The sequence below is a fragment of the Mus musculus genome, chromosome 9 (genome assembly GCF_000001635.26).
Source record: "Mus musculus strain C57BL/6J chromosome 9, GRCm38.p6 C57BL/6J".
Taxonomy (NCBI): domain Eukaryota; kingdom Metazoa; phylum Chordata; class Mammalia; order Rodentia; family Muridae; genus Mus; species Mus musculus.
The window spans coordinates 82,012,164-82,035,902 of NC_000075.6; the positions used below are offsets into that span (position 1 = coordinate 82,012,164).

The window sequence follows — 23,739 nt, forward strand, 5'->3', positions numbered from 1 at the left end:
TTATTGTAACACAAACACTGAATTCTCAACTCACTGTTTTGTATTAAAATAAATGTATTGATAGTATGGCTCTATAACTCCAGAATTTGATATATTTTGAAAATGACAAAAGCATCAAGAGGCTCAGTGATACAAGAGCTAATGGTAGCAGTATCTCATACAGCCTAAGTGATGCTGCACCACGTTATATGAGCATCTGAGGTCCTCCAGTCAGTATGGAATTGATCAAACCAGTGTTCAAGGAATGGTCTAGTTGAAGTCTTCAAAGAACCTAATCCAGAAAGAGTACACAACTCATCACAACCTCTTTAGATCTTTCCGTGGAGTGATACAAATCAATACAAACTGACTTCAGGGTCACAGAACCAGACTTTGAGACTTAGGGTAAGACATATACAGACTTCAGAATTATAGTGACCTAGAAACAATCCTGTCAGTGCCCAAGCCTGGGTCTCTGGTTCTTTAACTTTAAGACAGACATAATTGTATTACCTAATCCTTTGAGACTTAGAAGGGAATTAAATGCTTTTTTGAAAGCCACTGGTTTTTAATAAATATTATTTTCCGTGCCTTTCCTTAAATGTCCAGTAACAGAAACCCATCACAGTGTTGCCAAATCAATCTCTATTTTATTTTACTTTTTATTGTTTATTGTATTTATTTAAATCCCAAATGTTGCCTTCCTTTTAGTCTTCCCTCACAGAGTTCTTCCATTTTTCCTCCCCTGCCCCTTCACCTCTGAGAGGGTGCCCCAAAGGGAAATCCTCTCCTCCCTGGGGCATCAAGTCTCTACAGGATTAGGCACCTCCTCTACTGCTGAGGCCAGACAGAGCAGTCATTGGCTACACATGCGCCAGCGGCCTTAGATCAGGAATAATTGCTCTTTGGTTGGTGGCTTAGTCTCTGGGAATTCCCAGGGGACTGAGTTAGTTGACACTGTTGTTCTTTCTATGGGATTGCCAACCCCTTCAGTTCCTTCAGCCCTTTCCATAACTCTTCCTTAGAAGCCCTCATCCTCAGTCCAATGATTGGCTCTGAGTATCTGCATCTGTCTCAGTCAGCTGTTAGTACAGCCTCTCATAGGACAGCCATACTGGACACCTGTCTGCAAGCACAACATGGCAACAATAATAGTGTCATGGTTTGGTGCCTGCTCATGAGATAGATCCTAAGCTAGGCCTGTCACTCGTTCACCATTTGGTCAGTCTCTGCTACATTTTTGTCCCTGAATTTATTTATTTATTTATTTATTTATTTATTTATTTATTTATTTATGGCAAGAATAATTTGGGGTCGAAAATTTTGAAGGTGGATTGGTATCCTCATTCCTCCACTGGGGGGCACTGTCTTTCTACTGGAGATGACCTTCCTCAGGTTACATATCCCCACTGTGAAATGGGAACACTCCTCCATATTTAGTGGGCTTGCAAGCTGGCACAACCATTCTGAAATCAATCTGACAGTTCCTCAGAAAATCAGAAATAGTTCTAACTGAAGACCTAGCAGTACTGCCCCTGAGCATGTACCCAAAAGATGTTCCACAATATCACAAGGACACATGGTCTACGATGTTCATAGTAGCCTTATTCATAATAGCCAGAAACTGGAAGCAACGTAGATATTCCTCAATCAAAGAATGGATACAAAAAAATGTGGTTCATTTACACAGTGAAATACTGTTCAGCTATTAAAAACTAGGATATCATTAATTTTTCAGGCAAATGGATTGAATTATCATCCTTAGTTAAGTAATACAGACCCAAAAAGACATGCATGGTATGTACTCACTGATGAGCAGATATTAGCCAAAAAGTACAAAATGCTCATGATACACCCCACAGTCCCTAAGAAGTTAAACAAGAAGGAAGGTCCAAGTGAGGATGTTTCAATCCCACATAATAATCATGTGAGGCAAAGTGAGGGAGAGACCTTGGTAGGAGAGAGGAGGGAGGGGAGGGAAAAGGGGGCAGGGACAGGTGTGTGTGTGTGTGGGGGGGAACAGGAGAGAAGCCAAGAGGGTCACAAGACTGAATTGAAATATGCAGCTGCAGGGGGTAGGAAATAAAGTTTCTAAAGTGTTGAAAATACTAAAGAAAAAATGGATACAGTAGTCAAACAAAAATGTTACATCTAAAAATCGCCTTACATAAATTATCCAGGAAATCCTTGACACTGTGAAAAAAAGTCAAAACAAAAGAAACCCAGCTCAACGGCCCAAAAAAGGTATTCAACAAAATTGTAGAAGAAAAGTGTCCTAACCTAAAGGATGGTATACCCTATAAAAGGGCAAGAAGCATGCAAAACACCAAATACACTGCACCAGAAAGGAAAGATTCTTTGCCACATCATAATGAAAACACTAAGCATACAGAATGAGGAAAGAATAGTAAGCAGTATAAAGGGAAAAGAGCAAAAAACATATAAATGTAGACCTGTTAGAATCACACCAAACTTCTCATTTGGAGACTCCAAAAGCCAGAGGGCCTAGAGAGATGGTAGTATAGATAAATGACTCTAAAAGTTCTACCACAGAACTCCTGCAGCGGAGGGAGGGAAGTGGGAAGGAATCTAGGGGGAGTAGAAGGAGGGGAAAGTATGATCAGGAGATAACTTATGAGAAGAGAACCTATGTTCAATAATAATAACAGAGAGCAAATGTAGTCACATAACTGTTACAGTTACTTATTGCAACTATGTGTGTGCCTTCTTAAAATTTTTATTCTTTATATTCCTTCCAAATTATACAGGTTTGAACCCACTAACAGAATTGCTCAGGTTTTTACGGCCAGATATATATCAGGAGAAAATGTTTTCATAGAAGAACTGCCAATTTTCAGAAGACAGGGAAAGCCTTTCCCATAGGCTTCAGTTACCGGTTGCTGGCTGTGGACCGTTCCTTTATGCTGTTTGCCAATCTCTGTTAGCTCATATGCAATAGATTAGTGATTCAGTCTCAAGTGACCATGATAAATATTGATGCTCAAAGAAGTTGACTCTGGAGTTTTCAAAATGAATACCTTAACACCATTAATGGCAGGTAGAAGCTTTTGTCTCTCAGGACTTGATTTTCGGGAGGCTAGGAACCCTGCTATAGAATGTTTTTCTGTAAAACTCACTGAGTGGGGAGCAGTAGAAATATTGGAAAATTTGGGAATGACTCTCTTTATCTCTCAAATCAAGGAAATTTATTCCTGTGAAGGTTCCATTCAAGATCTTTGGGTTGAAGGGACAAGAACATTGCTTGGGAGAGATCATCCTTATTTTGACCATTCTGAAAGTGCACTACACCAGAACTAGGTGATGCAGCTGCAACAGATTAATCATGATAGAAATAAGTGGCGAGGAGCTAACAATGTCCAGCCTTTAATATTTAAAACACAGCACAACAGATTAGTCATAAAATGCACACACACACACACAAATATATATATATATATATATATATATATATATATATATATATATATATATATATATATATATATATATATATATTGGTCCAGACACTGATTATCAGTGAATGCGCTGTTGTGACTTTTGGTAAATGGTGTCTCCTCTTGGGCTTTTCTATATGCATTTTAGTGTTTGAGTCAAAAATATAAAATTAATATGAACAAAGAAATAACCTTTTGATTTGAAGAGGTGATAACATTTACCTGATAAATGAAACAAATGTATATTACATATTGTTGTTAAGTATTCCATGTGTGAAGAATTAAAAATGAACTACTTATAAGACCTTTCCTGATGAAAACTAAAATGATTTGAAGTTGCTTTATATAGTTTTATAATTTTTAAAGTAATAATATATCATTTTCTCCTTTCCCTTTTCTCCCTCATCCCTTCCTATCTTTTCTCCTGCTTTCATTCAAAATTACAACATCTTTTTCGTTAATTGTGATTACTGTAGTTGTGTGTGTGTGTGTGTGTGTGTGTGTGTGTGTGTGTGTGTGTGTGTGCATGTGTGCTAATGTATCTGTGTTCCTAAATATAAAAGTATCAACTTCTTGGTCTATATACTGCAGTTCGTATGTATATGTTTTCAGGGCTGTCCATTTGGTATTGGGTAGCCATGGTTTTGCCTTCTCTGAGGAAAACGATTTCTCTCTCAGTATTTCTCAGTTCTTTGTCTTAGGCTTGAAGTCTAACTAACATGGGGCCTAAATATGTTTTAACTAAAATGGACCATAGTTAAAAGGTGATCTTATAAGTCATAATAAATTTCAGAATATACAGAAGTCATGGAGACATTTCAAATGTAAATAATAAGTATTTTTAAAGTTAAGCTTCATAAAATTAAGTTGTCATTATTAATCTGAGTTCAAAACTGTTTTTAAAACTAAATTATACTGATTTTATTTTATACTAGATATTTTAATATTAAGTGCTCTACAAGTAAGCTTTTCAGCACTTTAACTTTTGCTGTTTCATTTGGTTTTATTCTAATGAACCAGTTAAGATAGTGAAGCTTATTCACACACACACACACACACTCACTCACTCACATCACATATAACTTTGAACTATAAGAAAGCACTGTTTTCCTGAGTCAAATCTGATATGGCCTGGGCCAAATCAATGGTCTGGGTCTGTGCACATTTTATTTTCTTTGCTATGTTTGCAGTGCTTGAAATTGAATTTGGATCTGCACATTTAAGGCAAACAGACAGTACTAACCTGCACCCTGGTGAGGGGCATATTGAGATTTATGCTTTCCACAATATGATGATATGGCTGCATATATTCTGACAGTGGAAAGCATTGGAAACCTTATGAGACTTGCATGCTGGTAAGATAACAATTGGTCTCAAACTGCACGTCTCAGTTGTGGGGTGAGGGACTCCACTTTCTATCCTCCACACTGGTTGGTGTTTGCTCCCTTGAGTACCTGGAGCATGCTCAGAACAGAGACTGTTAGCACTACATAAGAGGCCATCCCACACAAGCGGTTCTGGATATGAAGCTGGGCTTTAGAATGAGAAAGACATCACTATTGAGGAAAACCAGAAAAGCCACTGAAGCCGAGGAAGCAAAGCGCTCTCTGAAGGCGGGATCCCTCCATTGTACCACCTAACACAACTGGAGAGAGAGATTGTTTCCACAGCTGCTCACTTATTGCTCATGCTGCTTGAGAGTAAGCCCTGGGTGGGGAAAAAAGTGTCTGTCCGTCGTATTGCTTTCATCTGAAAGAAATAAAAATCATTTATGTGACTTTTGTATTGGTACTATGTCACAGGAAACTGTGCACAGTATTAATTATACAATTTGGCAGAGAATGAAGGAAAATGTGTTGGTTTTCCACTGACTTGTGTAAGTATGTTTGTCATTTTCCTGCTTACCCTGCAAGTGCCTGCACAGAGCTTAGCAGCACATTTTGGACCTCTTGACCGACACTAGTTATGAAGGAAGACACCATGCATCCTCCACACAACACCCCAGAAACAGGCATCCTGGGAAAGAACGGGAAAGTCTCCTCACCACACTGGGAAGCGTGGTCCACGTCCTCATAGTAGTTTAAAGCAAAACAATGTCAGAAAACTGGCCAAGAGGTTTGCTCTAGAATGCACTCACTTTATTTGTGGTTCATCAGTTCTGAAGGAAAAAAAATCTACTAGGTTTCCTATGTACAAATTTAGACAGATTGTATAAGGATTTTAATTAAGATTAAAACTGCAGTCACCGTAATGTTGTATTTCTTTGGAGTAGGTATGTTTTGTGGTATCAAATAAATGAGATTTTTTAAAAGCACTGTAATGTAAAGGTTTTTTTTCCCCGATGGTTGATCTATCTTTTAAATCTCATGTTAACCGTGTTTGTCATTTACTGACCTTAGTAGTGTGTCTTGCAGGATACCAATACCCCGTGGGTAAACACAAAATCATTCTATGTTCAAAATGTCTTAAACTAATTTGCTGAAAGCAAGGTTTCAGGTTAACCGTGTGTCTTCCAGGGGAGACTTTCATTTCTTACTGTTTTCTGCTTTACCCAGACAGAGCTCTTTTTCACAAAGAACCTCCCAGGTCAGCTGCTTATTGAAACTTACTCAGGGTAAAATGCACTTTTAAAAATTATATAAAATTGTTGCAAAAGAAAGTAGAACTTTTCTTTCAGATGACTTCTAAAGTTGGACTCATTTGGTAGCTTAAAGAACGGCTTGGATCAAAATTGTGAAAGCTATGAATTCAGTCTCATAGCTCCTGGCGTTTTCACAGATGATGGCCTTGGGGTTTGAATGTGCACAGCAGGTTTGACTGCCCCTGGCCATGAGTGCCTGCCTTTCCCAGCCCACCCCTCCTTATCTGCCTCCTCTGCCCCTCCCTGACTCTCCCTGCCTCCTCTGCCCCTCCCTGACTCTCCCTGCCTCCTCTGCCCCTCCCTGACTCTCCCTGCCTCCTCTGCCCCTCCCTGACTCTCCCTGCCTCCTCCTGCCCCTCCCTGACTCTCCCTGCCTCCTCCTGCCCCTCCCTGACTCTCCCTGCCTCCTCCTGCCCCTCTTTGCCTCCCCCTGCCTCTCCCTGCCCCTCTCTGTTTCTGTTACTTGCACTTGACTGTTTTTTGCAATGACTATACCAACTTCTGTGCTTGGAAGATTTTGAGGTAAATGAAATGAAAACTTTTCAAACAGAAAGAGGTCACCTAATTAAATAGCACATGTTGAGGCCATTAAAATCAGAAATGTGAGTGGGAAAGTTTGTGAAATTTTATAACCTGGAACTTCATTAGGTTATTTGCATACTTTTGAAAATTTAACCCAACTTCAAGACACATGGGTGTGATAAAATTCAATTCAATTCAGTTTAGTGCTGATGGCAACCACCTGGTATCAACACATGTGCCAGAGGTCAAAAGCAATGCCTAGAAAGACTATTTTCATTCCAGAAGCCAGTCTGTACTTTTAGGGGTCTCAGGGGGCCCTGCATTTCTGATAAAAGAGAAGTAAATGTGAAGGAGTTCCTACAGGTTCCCTTCAGCACAGCCAGTTGCTACAGGGGCCTAGAACCAAATAAAGTATGGCGTGTTTGTTTTTATTTTGGGGTGTGTGTGTGTGTGTGTGTGTGTGCGTGTGTGTGTGTGTGTATTGCTTGTTGGCTTCATTTTTATTGTAAAGAACTTCTATCAGGATCAGCCACCTTAAGAGATGTATAATGTGACTTCTGGGAGGGATCAGCTCAGCTTTTACTTAGCTTTTCTCTGTAGTTACAGACTCTCACCAATCAGGAAGTTCCAGCAAGCCCAGCTATCTAGAGATTTTTTTTTTTAATTGGGTAATGATTGATTAACTCATCAGCTAACTGATTGAACTCAGTCTCTATCATGTACACATTTCCTAGAATCACTATCTGTTTTTTTTAATTGTGTGCTGTTAAATTCATGTCTATGGAAGCACATCCAACCATGCGAACATGCATTCTCATTCTAAAACCACATAAAAATGTGCATGTTTGCTTTACAAGGTTTCCTGCCTTCTTCTCTGCTGTCACTTCTCATATGGTTGAGAGTAGGTAGAGGCACAGAGACCACCTATGCAGGGAGCCACAGGACACAGAGAGGCTACATCTTGCTTAGCAGCATTCTGTTATCTCAGACACCTTCACAAGACAGTACCTTTGCCCTGTGTGTTCCCATACAGCCCTAGTCCATACAGTTTTCAGACCTATATCTGTCATTCTCTCCCTTTGAGCACATTTGTACAAATTGCCTTCTTGAATAATGGGCCGCTCATTTTGTTATTACCATATGAATTTAGCCTCTAAAAACAGATTTAAGAGTTGATACAATTCATTAATACAAACATCACTTTAAAGTACATCTCATAACGAAAAAAACAGACTTTAATGTTTTCTATTGTGTATATTCCTTTGATGAATGCTTTCATGTAAATACAACTTTGCATACATGTTGAGCTCTTTCCCACAGAAACAAGGTAAAGTACTAAAATATCAAACACCCGTTTCAATAATACAGAAATTTTCGCCTAAGGTAGTTCACAGATCAAACAAAATTCTCTAGAAGAAATCTCCAGGATCCCACATTTTAGACAGGCAAACATACTGCTATAGGTAAGAAGTGCAATGAGTTTGTACCCACTGTGCCTGCCCTCTGTAGTCTCCTCCACCAGGGCTCTTCATTAAAGAATGATGCCAGAGTCTATACCAGCATTGCACCACAGCTCACACCTCAGTAGAAAATCTTACATAATTACCTACTCTTTCTTCTGACCAGAGCTTTGTATACCCTCAACATAGGCCTAAAATCTGAGGTGGGGGAGAGGGTGAGGCTGGGGTGCAACCTCTGAAAGAGGCACAGTGTAAGTAAGTCAGTGTGTGCTTGACTACACAGGATCTAACCACAGCCATTTGGTCTTGTAGATGGATAGATCCACCTAGGCTGCTCTGAGCTTAGCGTGGCTTCGAGTGTGGTCCTGTGCTATCTTCGCCAGGCCCTGGTTCTGCCTAGAATTATGGCGGTTCCTTCATTGCTTCTTTGGTGCCTCAGAAGCTGCCAGCCCCCTGAGAAAATGGCTCAGGGTGTTAACTTCTTTCTTTGTCTGAAATCTACTTTGCTGTCTTTGCTGTCTACTAAATAAAATGGATAACTCACTAAAGGTCAGGGGCAACTTCCCCACTTAATTATCCTGGTGACAACTGACCTTTATCTTAAAATGCTGTGTTGAATTCCTTCTCTTAGGAGAAGACTAATTTTAGTTGTATCTTACTTTTTCTTCTGTCCAACAAAACCTGGCACATAGAATTCCAAGCTAATGATATATTATATTCAGGGAACATTTAATTTAACATTTAGATTATACAGCCATAGTCTTTGACTTAATTTTTCTCTCTGTAACATCCCAACGCTCCCCCACCCCCATCTCCTACTTTTGTAGCAGTGAAAATGTGGTGTGTCTTAATAGTTTCTATGGCAGGCTACTTGTGTCTCAGAAGGCCAGGCTGTACCAATGTATGTCCATGGTGCCAAACCTGAATTATCCCATTGTTAATTAGCTGCTGTGTTTTCATGTTTTGCAGTGAAACACAGACATCCAAGCTACAAACTATACCTCAAGTTTATATTATCTTTTCTTTTTCTTTCTTTCCTATTTGTTTGTTTGGTTTTCTTTCTGCAATTACTGTTGCCAAAGACTCTAGCTTTCTTTTTGTTCCTTTGGCTATCTCTTCTATACAATATAGAACAGTATCTTTCAAGGCAATGAAACCTGGAATTCTCCCCCACTGCAGATGTAAACTTAATAAAAGTTAAGTTGTAAGAGATGGAAATGGACAGGAGAGAGAGTCCAACACTGCAGACAGTTCAAGTATCCCTGAGCATTGGCAGTGTCTGGCTGCAAAGTGCACTTGAATTCATGGGTGTCATTCTTCTGGCTTAGCACATGGCAGTTTTACCTCTAAGCCGTGTGTCCATATTTCCCCCATGGGAGCTATGCTGAAAGGAGAGGAACTGTGCTGAAAGGAGAAGGGCGAAGTGCCTTCCAGTGTATTCAGTTGACACTCAGCTTTCCAGCATCTTCATTGTTTACTTATACTGCCATCTGTTACACAGAACTAATCTAATGAACACACACACACACACACACACACACACACACACACAAATACAAAGATGATGTAAGTTTAGTTGTCTCACTTATACATTGAAGAAAGCTAGGGTTTTGCTGATAAGGAGATAGGAAAATCTATTGTGACTGTCTTAGTTCCTTTCCTAGGGACTATTTCTCCCTCTCTGCATTCCTTACGTGTCTGATGTTCTGTGTGTAGGGCTAATGCCTCATAAGCATTTCCTCTTCCAAGTTAGTGTGTCTATTGGTGCTGTCTTTGTCCAGCCCATGTTTAGACAGTCATAGTGGTAAAATTTTATGTGTATAGCTTCTGACATTTCTAGAAGACACAAACTCTCTGTTTCCCTGGCTATTAGAATATTTCCATATTCTAGTAGAATATTCCAATATATATATACACGTATGTATATATGTGTGTATACATGTATGTATATATACATATAAATGTGTTTGTATATGTATATATGAATGTATATATATATATATGTGTGTATATATGTATATATAGATATATATGAGTTGGCTCTGTTTTCCACAACTCTGTGATTTGAATTATATATATATTTTGTTCCCTTTTTCCATCCTATCCATGTTTCTCTCTAGAGGTGTGCTTTGATTATATTTTTATGTTTCTAGTATATTTTGACTTTGTAGTTTAAAAGAGTTCTATAGTTAAAATAAGCTATTTTAAGCTGAAAATAATTTTGATCTTATAAAAAATATTGACTTTACTTTCCACATTTTGTGCTCTGGTGTCATAATTTGTATATTTTTACATTTTCAATCGAGTAAAAAAAACTGAAGCTATCTTTTTTAACCTTCATACTAAATACATAATTCATGTATATGCAATGTTTATAAAACATGAGTTCTCAGAATTTAACTGTATGTATATTACCAGTGTGCTTTATTCTCTCATCTGTTTTCATGTTAATAAACTATTGAGAAACAGGTTTCTCTTTAAGCTTGAAGGATTCCCTTCATCATTTAAAGAGAGTTGCTTGTCCATAAAAATCTTCATCTGTTTCTCGTACCATATGAGTGTGTCTGGTTGGGATGTGTATGTTCATACTCTTGTGATGTTTGAATAAATCATTGTCTGTCTCCTAGAGTAGGAAACTTCTTCTAAGAGGTCTACCACTGAGCCAGATGGTAGTCCCCTATATGTGAAGTGCATTTTCCTTGGTGATTTCATAAGCTCCCTTTGTCTTTCATTTTTGACCATTTGATTACAATATATGGTGGTGCAGTCTTGGCTGGACCGAGACTGTATAGCTTGTCCTTTCTGTGGCTAGGCATTTAAATCCATCTGTAGATTTGAGAAGTTAAGTCTATAATGGATTTAAATGATCTTTTCGTCCACTGTTGATATCGTCTGCCTTTCCTACTCCTAAAATTAAAACATCTGTTCTGTGTTCTTCCCCTATAAATCATCTGTGTTTTATCAGCCATTTAGGTTATTCTCTACATTTATTTGTGGATAATACATATTTTTTCACTATGGTAAATGTTGGTGCTGACTTTTTATTTTGTTAATTTTATTGCCAACTAAAAATATCTCTTTACATTAATTTTAATAATTTCAACTTATTAATTTTTATATCTCGATTTTATTAAATTCTCTTAATCATCTCTGAGTTTCCATAAAGAATAAATTTAAAACTATTTTCAACCACTTTATCAGTCTTTGGGGCAAATGTTGAAGGATTATTATGTCTGTGGTAATATACCTCTTAGATTTTGTTACAGTTCTTGTTATTGTACGTTGATGTCTGTGTGTTCCATTGAGCAATTGTTTCTGGGAGGTTTTACAAACCACTCTTGATGGAGTTATACTTTGCTATCTCTTTCCCAGTGGAGCAGGCAGGCACTAGGGAGACTGGCAACTGTGTAGTCTCTTTCAACCACTTGAGAGGTCAGTGAGTGAGAAGACAGGAATACTCCTGAGATGCTTAGCTGCCACGACGCTGGATGTCTGCTGTGGCAGTGAATGGTGTGGAGTGTGGTAATCAGAGGCGGGGAAAGTCAGTGTTTTTCCTCTGACCAGGTAGAGAAATTATGGTCGAGAGTGTCCTTTTGGCACTGGGTTTGTCTTTCAGGCCACTTCTCAGTGCTTGCAGCATCAGCCCGATGGAGAATCGCCTACAGAACTGATGCCTGCCACAGAGACCCATGGGTGGGCTGTTCCTTGGGTGTTGGGGCAGTGATTGACTCTTTTTTGGTAGCAGTATACACATAGCAGTGCTGTGAATGGAAATCTAAATATGCTAGCTAAAGCCCAGATTGTAAGCACTGAGGTCTAAAAGACCAATGCAAACTGATGCACTATAGCAGTGGCCTATTGCAACATATAGGCATATATATTGCAGCCATAGGACCCAGGTAGGAGTGCAGCAGGCCTGTATTTGGGAAAGGCATTAACTATTGTGGCTACATTCTTGCTACATTCTTGAAGCCTCATGGTGTTCTGTCACATCTAAGAAAGGCAGGTAGGTCTCCTTACATGACTGTTTTTTGAAGTATTCATTTATTTTCATTGGGCTGTATCTATATAATTGGGCTTGTAGGGCTACTGCTTTGAGGAGTAAACACCTCTGACTCTGCAAACAGTTTCTTCCATTTACATTGTCATCACAGCGTGCTCCATTGATAAATGTTTCCAACACATTCTTTTTCCCCTAACCCCAACTGCAATACTTTCTGTAATGAACTTCAGCAAAACTGCGTAAGAAGTCCCTAGTTAAGATCTGTAGACTTGGAGTTCTAATTAATGTACCTCTGTGGCTCTGTATTGCCTGTAAAGTAGTGATAAGCATTCGGCTTACCTCCTAGGACTTCTAGACTTACTTCTTAATTAATAGGGAGATAATGAAGCAAGCCTATTCTTCTACACTGATCCCTCTGTCTATTCCCTTGAGTTTGCCATTGCACCTCTTAGGCCTTCGTCCTTGCTTATGCATAGCCTACAAGGCCACATCTGTACTCCTGTCCACATGTGCAATTCTATGCAATCTGGTAGTACTCTCTGACCTGTGTAGATTCAGAATTAGAAGATAGCTAGTCACCTAATATCTTCAGTCTACCTCTTTTACCTCCATACATGTCCCTAAACTTCTACCCAGAAAAATTATTCTATGATCCTTGGCAGGAGTGTTATGCACTGAAATTCATAGACACAGATGACTGGAAATGGGAACATGGGGCAGGGGCGGGGGGTGGGGGGCAGCCAGAGAGTAGCCAGTGATAGTGTGGATTGATATTTTATTTGTTACACGCAACATACATGTACCTAATAAGATACTTTAGAAGTGGAATACAGTTCTTACCATGGAATTGCTTCGTGTTATAAATACTTTATGTACACAGCCTGAAAATTTCACATAGCATATCCATCTACCCCTACTATGACTACAATATATCATATGAGGTTACTAATGGAAATTTCCATTTACATTATGTTCTGATCTAAAACATACTTGAATTTAAGACATTTGGAATAGAATTTGAGGAATAATATATCTAACAATGGTCAAAAATGATTTGAAACTATATAAGCCATCAAGCAGAAATATTCATCATGTTTTTAAAATCTTAAATATTTGTTTCTTTCTTCCCATTCCACTAATCTAGTTGTCTCCCAATTCCACCAATCAAAGATGCAGGGAGATAGATGGCATTAAATAAATCAGAAATTTTTCTTTTGTATGACAATGTAGCCCTATGTAGTCATTTTCTGATCTGAGCCACACAGTGTTTTAAGAATCTTATTGTTTCCTCTTAGGATCAAGGCATTTATGATGTGACACGCTATGAAAATATTTTCTCCCTGTTTTGGATTCTGGAACAAGTTCTTCAACAGGCACCGCAGGGAGATCGCACTGCACACATGGATCACAGCATCCCAGAAATGCAGACATTTCTTCAGAAGCATGATGAAGTCATCTTCCGACTTTCGGATGCCTTTCCTTTATTTGCGTTCTACTTATGGAGACTCGGTGTTCTCTTGAACTCAGCAGAGATGGAAACTGTTAAGAATGAATCGTTGCCTTAGCGGTTTTCCACAAATCAGAAAATGGTGTGCTTCAGTATTTCTCAAAAAAAAAGTTTTTAAATGAATATTTTAAATTGATTGGCCAATCGAATCATTAATTCAATTTAGTGATAGGTCTTCTATATAAGAGCTGATGAACCACTGTTCCATATTACAATCAGGCAATTTCAGTTGACAATGCTCCCTTATGCTCGTGGATTATATCTTATTTCACTCAACAGTCTAGCTCTAGTCTCTAAAACAACCCATTTCATAAAATACAATAACTTGTCAAAGATTTCCATCTGATGTAAATTTCATTACAAATTGTAATGAAATTAAACTTAAACTTCTGTCATTTTACACACTTAAATACAAGTAAATGGTAAAAAATAAAATGTATTACGTAGCTCTACTCAAATCATTTTTCTCTTAAGGATAGTGCTGTAGAAAAAGAAAAGGCTTTGGAATCCAGTGGCTTTTAATTTTACTTAATCAACATGTTTGTAAAGTATTTTTGAAGTGTTAATTAGTTCTTTAAAAATGTCCCTTTTTAAAACAATTTTTCTGTTGATTATAAATGCTATTGTTCCTTTGATTGTTTAAATGTAGTAAAGTTGTGTATTAGTAAGTCATCAGGGATGTTTTTATAAATTTTAATATCCTACAATAAATACACATTATACTTATTAAAAGTACTGGTTGAATTTTTTCATTGCACAATTTCCTTTACTTCATTTCAGTTATTAAAATTGTAACAGACAAGCTTAATGAGCACATATTTTGCACTTTCCTATTGTGCAGTTTAAAGAAAATATAATGTAATTCTCTTTCCTTTGTTAATTATGTCTAATTCTGTTTTATAAGGTAATTATCATTTTCAGATGCCATTAGTACTAGAAAAATTATCCTTGCTAATTCTTTCTACAATGTATATAAAATTATGCCATATTCTAGTATTATTTTTGGAGTTTGTTTTTTTTTTTTTTTAAACCAGCAGATCTCTTCTCTCCTAGAAATGGCTGTATAAACAAGACCTGAAAATGACTATATCAGTGGACATAGTAACATGGAAGAGACAAAATTTCATGGGCTCACACTCCTAGATAAAGAACTAAAGACAAGCCGGGCATGGTGGCACACGCCTTTGATCCCAGCACTCGGGAGACAGAGGCAGGCAGATTTCTGAGTTTGAGGCCAGTCTGGTCTACAAAGTGAGTTCCAGGACAGCCAGGTCTACACAGAGAAACCCTGTCTGGAAAAACAAAAATAATAAAAAAAAAAGAAAGACTACTGGAGAAAGGGAGAATTAGCCTGCCCCAGGGGTGAGCCCCCTTATTTGATATCCAGTACAGAGCGGTTCACCCTGAAACCTTACAAACAAATCAGACTCAGCCAGTGTATTTGTGAATATATGTATGTATGTATGTATGTATGTATGTATGTATGTATGTATATGTATGTATGTAACAATAACAAAGAAAAAGAGGCTATCAACTTGAAGGGGAAAATGTTCTGAGGGTTGGTGTGAAGGTTACTGAGAGAGACTGCTGGGAGCAAAAGGTAATATTGGTAATATTTCAAAGATATGTAAGTTACTTAATATCAATCCAGAATATGATGGTTTGTTTTGCTTAAAAACTCACTCTGAGAAAGGAGTTACACTGTCATTCTGAATACCCAGTGTAGTCAGTTTCTGGCTAATGAACTGGCTTTAAACTTTGGAAAAAAAAATTAAAACTCTCCATTCTTTACATTTTATGTGGGGGTGGTGCTGCCTTTTTGTCCCCCCCCCGCCCCATTCAGCCAGGACCTTGAGCAGCCCTGGGATGACTGGGAGGACCTAACACTGATCTGGTCCCTTCTACCATTGTCCATGACCATGAAGGATTTGCCACAGCTGTGTGGGTGTTTTATCTTGCCACTTGATAAAAATCTAAGACATTCACAAGAGACTGGGCTGGGAAACTTACCCTCTTCTATGTACAGCTGTGTGACTTAAATAGTCTTTCTTTCTTTTTAAGAATAAATGAAGTCTAGTGGAGATTTCCAATTGATGGTATTTATTTAAGTGGCATAGATAAAAATAGACAATATGACTAACATTTCCTGAGGATAAAGCACTCTAAGTCTTTAAGCATGCAAAGATCAAGATCAGACATCCATACATGGATTAGAGTTAATTCCCAAGTCTTAGACATAGAAATAAATAAAACATTTGAGCATAGCTTATGCTGGCTGGCTCCAAAATCAAACCATTTTTTTTTTCAGTCAGAAGAAAAATATCTCTATTTCATGACTGGAATTCATAGGATGATTCTATTTTCCAGGTATGATGTGTGGATATAGGTGCAGATGTGTTGCTATGTAGATATGCATGCATGCGAATGGGAAGGTGAGGGTCATACCTTGGGATCATTTCTCCTTGGTTGTTTCCAGGGTGTTGCTTTGTTTCTTTGTTTGAGAAAGGGCCTCTCACTGGCGCCCGAGAGCTTTCAGATAATGTGTGTGGGGCTGGTGAGCAAGCTCGGGGGAGCTTCTCCCTAGGCCCTTCCAGTGTGTGGATTGTTAGCACGAGGCTTCCTGGCTTTTTACATGGGGTTGAACTCAGGTGGTCATGCTTGTCAGTTAAGCACTGCACCAACTGAGCTGTCTTCTCCATTCCCGTGTTTGATCTTTCTAAATCATTGTATGAAGTAAGAAAATGTCTTGTACCCGTGTCACAGAGAAAAAAGTGGGCAGAATTAATTTAAAATGCATCCGTGGTATTAGGGGTTATTATCTGGGTGTTCCCCAGAGTAGCTTTATTTTAGGTATCTCTTGTTCTCATCTTTTCCTGACATCTGGAAAAGGCATGTGAGGCCTGTCATTGCCCTCTGCTTGTCAAAGGGCACTACACATATTTTCAGTTCTGCCATATTGAAACAGGAGTCCAGTGTAGAAGGTACAGAGAAAAGACTAAGGAAGTCAAGAGAAGACAGGGCCTTCACTAAGTCATCTTACAACATCGGATGAGTGATTCACATTTTTCTCATAATAGCATTTGCCTTCCAGTTTTAAAGTATAAAGAATGAAGGTATCTTTACCATTAGGAGAATATGTTTCTGTTAAATGTGTGCCTAAATGATAAGGCAAAACTGTGAATTTAACTACTATTACTACTACTACTACTTATTATTATTATTGTTGTTGTTGTTGTTGTTGTTGTTGTTCTTGTTGTTATTACTACTACTACTTATTGTTATTATTATTATTATTATTATTATTATTAAATACTGTGCAGCATTGGAAGTTCTGTGTTGCCTGGCTCGATGAAAGTCTGTCAGTGGAAGAGTATAGAACTTGGACTTAAAACTGAGGATACCACCCTGTGTCTATCATATGAATAAAACTTGATCATTAGTATTTTTAAAAGGAGAATCTCACCATAGGCTTGCCCGTGTGAAGTGACATGCAGAAATTGCTTTGTGAACTCGGAAGTGAAAAGGATACTAAGAGAAGCAGGTGTTCCTGTAATGTTTGGTGTGGACCAGGGAGTTGTTCCAAACATCTACCTGTATACCTCCTGAGTCTTCCTGCAATCCCAGTCAATAGTATGAGGTCATTTGGTCACACTTTATAGCTGGGGAACAGGGAAGATAAATGGCTTGACCACAGTCACAGAGTGGGAGACTGTTATATTTTAGTTTTTTAAAGTTTATTCTACTCCGTGTTGTCTACCAGCAGTTAAAATGGACTCATAGCTTAGAAATACTAAGATGCAGTTCATACTTTCAAAGTCTATTTAATGGTCACCATGATGAATATAATAGTCAACAAATTAACTTTTAATTAGCAATATTTCTGCAGATTTCATAATTTGCATTGTACTTGATTTTCATTAAGCTTGCTGCCACAGGGAAACCATCCTTTAGAATTTTAGAGGAAATGAACTCTGAAGACAGGGATGCATCTATCAAACTGCTTTTCTCCCAGTCAGGGTGCTGTAGAATAGATTCCAGGTACCATCACATCAGAGAGATGACTTGTATGCACTAGGTCCATGCTAGACTTCCTGCCTTAGCTTGTGATTACCATTCTGGATCCCTGTTGGATCTGCATTCTAACCTTCCCTTTGGCTGAGAATACAGCACAACTGTTAGCTTTCTTTTGTAGACATCATTCTAATTTCTGTGAGTTTCCCTCCTCTTTGTGCCATCTTTTAGAATAACAAATGGAGATGCAGGTTTTTCCCAGTTCAAATGTCATCACGTGATATGACCTAGGCCTTTGTAAATGTCTCTCTGGAATTTTGATCCTGTATGAGATTAGCAAAGAATATGCCAGCAAGATTTTGCTGACAGGACCCTGATATAGCTGTCTCTTATATAGTGCCTGGCAAATACAGAAGTGGATGCTCACAGTCATCTATTGGATGGAACACAGGGCCCCTAATAAAAGAGCTAGAGAAAGTACCCAAGGAGCTAAAGGGGTCTGCAACCCTATAGGTGGAACAACAATATGAACTAACCAGTACCCCCCAGATCTGTGTCTCTAGTTGCATATGTAGCAGAGGATGGCCTAGTCGGCCACCATTGGACAGAGAGGCCCTTGGTCTTTTGAAGATCATATGCCCCAATACAGGAAAATGCCAGGGCCAGGAAACAGGAGTTGGTGGATTGGGGAACAGGGCGAGGGAAGGGTATAGGGGACATTTGGGGTAGCATTTGAAATGTAAATGAAGAAAATATCTAATTAAAAAAAGATTAGCAAAGATAGTTGAAGTACATGAAAATGGGGACACTAGATTCATAAGGTTATTACAGCAGGGTGGGGTTTTCTTGTCTCTTTTTACCCTAATCCTCTAATTTCAATTGAATGTATGAAATATTATATTTTCTTTACAGATGACATCTATTTTATAGCCCCACTAGTGAGAGACACTTGGACCACTGGTGCCCAAACAATATGCCCATTAAAGAGTTTGGTCCCATTTATACCCTGTATAAAACAGCTGGAGCAAACAACTATTTTTTTCCTGTAGTTCTTCCATACTTTACCTGACATGACAGCCACAAAGTGACAACTCCATCAACCAAACTACATCTCCTTTGAACCATAACATTACGAGTCACCTTGAATAAATACTGTGGACTTGTTAAGGCACAAAATACCAGACACTAAGCTCTCTGAGCATGGTCTGTTTGTCCTTGAGTTACATAGTCCCTTAATTTTATTAATTTCAATGTCATCACCAATCTGCTCTTCTGTCAGTAGACATCAAATAAACCCCCACTTATCTGTGGGTGTCATATGGATCATGTGAGCACAATCAAGGCAGAAATGTACAGTTGGCTCCATTAATCAACAAGTCAGACAATCCTTTTTGTATATTTGAACATGCAAGAAGATTTGAGTATGAGATGCAGGCATGAAAGAAATATTAAGGAGGGATATCCAGGAACATCTTTTTTTTATAAACTGGCCAAATCTACTTTTAAAATGATGTAAGTGGGCTCTTAATTGGCCCTTAATTTTTAACACTCAAGAAGAGTCCATGGAAGCTTATAGCTAAGTATTTCTTTCTGGTACATAGCAAGTGATCAGTAATTGCAGATAACATTGTGATGTTGGTTTGTAAGTGCACTGTTGATTTTCCCGATCTCATGTGGAAGCTGGAAACATTGCAGTTGATGCTGGCGTGGTAATATAACCCCATCATTCATGGGGTGGAGCTAAGAATGAGCTCTACATGGGGAGGTAGGTGAATACACATCTGAAGAAACCACTGCCATTGCTATTCTCTACTTCATGCACGGGTGACTGAAATGCCTGGATGTACAGGTACTGTGTTCTCTCTTGTTGCTGTCTTCTTTCTAGATCCTGGTTCCTACATAGGCTGAGCTGAAAACTGAGTAGTAGTTTGTTGAGAAAAATACTAAAACTGTGGATAATTTATAAATAAAATACCAGCAAAAAGCATATCAAATTCACTGTGGATTAAGCTGAATTTTTGTTCACACCGAAAACATTATTTCCATATATAAAATGCCTTTTTTTTAAACTAAAGCATTCTAATTTCTAGTTAGCTTGTTTACAAATGAATCATTTTGTCTCAGCAGACTGTTGATGGAAACTTCAAATCCTTTCTATCTCCACTTGATCTATTTTTAATAAAGTCACTGAAGAGCAGCTCTGCACCAAGAATCACATAAAGATCAGTGACAGGAATGTCCTATTTATTTCCCTTCCTTCAGTGTCTGAAAGGGAATGATGTTTTCAGAAGACAGGACTTAGATTCTGGCATTATTCAGACAATGAAAAAAAAATAGATACAGGATTTCCATGCTATGTGTAGGTGGAATTCATTCACCATTGAGCAATAAAAGTTTACTTCCATAAATCATTTCCTATAAAACACATTTGAGTGTAAAAGAAAGCACCAAATACCTAATATACCACAATGTTGTTTCAGCACCATGCTGACCTCTCCATTATGCTAAAGAGTTGACGCTACAGAAGACCACACCCCTATTTACTGCCAACTCAAAAGAATGAAGAAATTAGGTCCTAAACAAGAAGATTGTCACCATACACAGTTAAGAGTAATGGAGTAAAAGACACAATGTAATTTTGCTTCACTTTCTATACTTTCTGTTTGCAGAGACTTGTTCAAACTTTGCCTCAACTGACAGAGAGATAAACCCCTTTCTGCCCATGGGTAGTTCTTGTACTGGTGCAGAAGATAGTTCATTGCAAGGCATTAGATGTGATTCTACCATGGCTATATTTTTATCTTCAAATTGGAGCAAAGGAACCATCATAGTAAATGTGATCAATTATGGCAGAATGATGCCAGAATGTATTAATAGTCTGAAAGACTATCTTCAAGCCAAGATGCTACTCAGAAGGAATGTGGAAAATCTATTAAAATGTCAAAAAGCATATATCCCAGAGGCAATATTTACAAGCAGAGCAGACTGCTGAACAGGCAATCACACAAGAACTAGGCCTGATCGCTCCTGCAAGAAGATACAACATAATTTGACTTTCAATTTTGGAAACAAAATTCTTGGTATATAAGCAGTTGTGCAAATTATCAGGCCAGTAGAGAGAATGGAGAAGCATGGAGGACATTTTAATGCACAGAATACTGAATAATCCAGAGAGTTAAATATTACTAAGGAAAAGTGTGATGTAGCTATGAATGTGGAGATTTTCTTTGAAAGTTTTCCTTTATAATAAACTTATAAAACTATTTGCAGGTAAATGTAACTTTGATCCATCTCCTTGGCATAGCACATACCTGACAAGCATTGGGTTGTAACTATGTCAGGATGACACTTGTCTTACAATTAAAATCATTTCCTTCCCAGGGAGTCCAGGAAATGGGGGGGGGGTGTCCTGACTAAATGATCTTAAAGCATGACCATCATAAGTAAGCTGTCTGCATTCGTTATTTATCATTGGGCAATTTCAAGACAAGATTAGATCATGCTGAGATACCACTGGAGGCCCATTGGACTTGCAAACTTTATATGCCCCAGTACAGGGTAACGCCAGGGCCAAAAAGGGGGAGTGGGTGGGTAGGGGATTGGGGGGGGTGGGTATGGGGGACTTTTGGGATAGCATTGGAAATGTAAATGAGCTAAATACCTAATAAAAAATGGAAAAAAAAAAGAAAGTTAAAAAAAACAAAACAAAAAAAAAGAAAACTTCTTCCTATCCTTTTGCTTTTCTTACTTCAGTTTAGTTTTAAGTTTTGACAATCAAAACATGGAAAAGACTCATAGCAAAACTAAAGTAGCTTATGATGCAGTCATGGCTTTTCTAAATAAAAGCCCAAGAGAAATCCCTACATATATGTGGAAGTAAATGATTATTAATCTGAAATTGAACACACTGTACAATATTTTTAAAAATTCAGTGTTTTCCCAGTCATTTGAAGAAGAATTTTGGCATCTGTGTCTCTCTTCATAATTGGGAATTAGGTTGTCTTTGAACTAGCAAAACAAAACAGAGCAACAACAACAGCAACAAAAAAAAAAAAAGAGTGGGGGATATATTAGGAAAGAAAGAACAGGTAATTAGATGCAAATCATGTCTATGATGCTTGGGTTTTCTTTCACGTTCATTCATGATTGAGGGATGATTAGAGGGTTCAAATGGGAGAGGAAGAGAATTTTGGTGAATGGACCAAATATAAGCTTGTGTGACACAATCCATGGAATGATCAGAACAGAAGCAAACATACTAAAGCAACAATAGTAGAACTCTGGTGGAAAAGTAAGGACTTTTTGTTTCTCTTAACACCATGGTCAATTCTCTTGCATGCAAGTTGCTCATTCAAATATATATATATAACTTCCTGTGACCTTGATTAGATAATATCCCAGACACTTGAACCACAGTTTGAGGCCTCAAGATGAACTATGAAATACCCATACCTTTCAGATTCTACCTTGTCGTGAATACCTGTCAGGGAATTTGTTTGGACTTTGGGAAGATATACCTACAATCCATGAAAATCTCATGTGGAAGTTTACTGGAAGACAGTTATTTGACACTAACATAGAATAGATATGCAGTTTACTGTGAAGTACATTTTAGTCATATCTCTGCTACTATTATTAGATACTCTGGCCAAAGCAACTCATAGGAGAAAGCACTTTGCTTCCAGTGAGAGGTTACAATTCCAAGTCCATCACTGAGGGGAAGTCAAGGCAGCGACTCAAGAATCTGGTCATAGCCACAGTCAAGAGCAGAGAGAGAATGCATGCACCTAGGATGCCTGCTTGCATCAACCTCCCTCCTGTCCCACATAGTTCAAGTCCTGACCGAAGAAAGGCACCACCCACAGTGGACTGAGCCTCCCTGCATCAATTAACAATCAAGACAATACCACTTAATCATGTCCATGTGTGCACCTGGCCTAAACAATCCTTCAGTTAAGACTTCTCAGATGATTCTAGCTTAAGGAAAAATAATATTGGAAACTAACCATGCCAAGTTTGATATAGCAAATTCTATTTTTACTTACATTTTTATTTTTAATTAGGTAGCGCCTTCGCACTGAGAATAAATATTAGCAGGCAGTAAGATAATGTTTTGAAAGCCAAAACATGTTTTTCTGTTTTCTATGTAAGTATCATCAAATTCTTGGTAAAATACTCACATGTATGCCTTGAGTACCCACAATAAAATGGTATATTCTTGTTCAAATAAATGTGAAAATATTAGATACATTAAAAATATAGATAGAAATCCTCGGCACTTCTGAGCCTCTGATTGCTTTAACAAATTTTACTTACTATTGTTAGAAGAGTAGTTTCTATTCCTTATGTTATCTTGATCACTTTATAGTCTGTGATCAAGCTTGTCATTATCACAGTGACTTCAGATGACTAGAAACACCATCTAAAACAAAGCGCTCATATTTGAGCACTCACCCACAATTGAACTTCAGAGTACATTCTAGGAAACACATTTTTTTTTCTGCTCTTTTGCTTTCTGTTTTGTTTTGTTTGCAACACTCTAAGGTTAAATGCCACTTGATTGCTTTGTTTAGGCAATTGATCAGAATCTCTTTTATATCTGAGGCACTGGTAATCCAGTTAAATATATCAAGATTCTGGTAATTTTCTGATACTTCATGATGCAGGAAGACATCAGTAATGCCTAAAGCCTAACTAGATTCCTCAGGTGTGTGTGCATGCATGTGTGTGTGCGAGTGTGTGTGTGTTTGTGTGTACACATGCATTCTTATTATGTGTGCTGGAGGGAATGCATGCCTTTCATGATTCTGTGAGGTCATAGGATAGCTTTCTAGCATCTCTTCTCTCCCTCCCCTTTTTATGGGCTCTAGGCATGGAACTGTGGATTCCAGGGTTCAAGTGCATCCACAAGGCTTACACAGCATGAATTTTCACCCACTTATCCAAACCACTAGCCTCTCATTTTTCCTTGTAGTGAAGAATTTCCTTTTAGAATCTTCATTCACGCTGGTCTCCCCCTTTTCCCTGTTTCCTTTTCAGCATTCCATAACTATTTCTATTCCCATCTTCTTTAAGATGTTGCCTGATCTAGTCTAGGGTATCCAACAATGACTATCTCATGCTGAAGAGGCTGTGGCTCTCATAGTTGTTACATTATACAA

At 38.1% G+C, this 23,739-nt stretch overlaps 1 protein-coding gene across 3 annotated transcripts in view; it reads left to right on the plus strand.

The window, feature by feature from the left end:
• Nucleotides 1–23,739, plus strand: part of Mei4 (meiotic double-stranded break formation protein 4) — a 342,338-nt gene that overhangs the window by 148,494 nt on the left and 170,105 nt on the right. For 2 of the 3 annotated variants that reach the window (NM_175213.4, NM_001357479.1), the window contains one exon: nucleotides 13,356–17,020. The exons of the other annotated variant lie outside the window; for it this stretch is intronic. In NM_175213.4, coding sequence (NP_780422.1) covers nucleotides 13,356–13,625 — 270 coding nt within the window. In that variant the 3' untranslated portion in view covers nucleotides 13,626–17,020. Of the gene's footprint in view, nucleotides 1–13,355; nucleotides 17,021–23,739 lie in introns of those variants that run through there. 3 annotated transcript variants of the gene reach the window in all.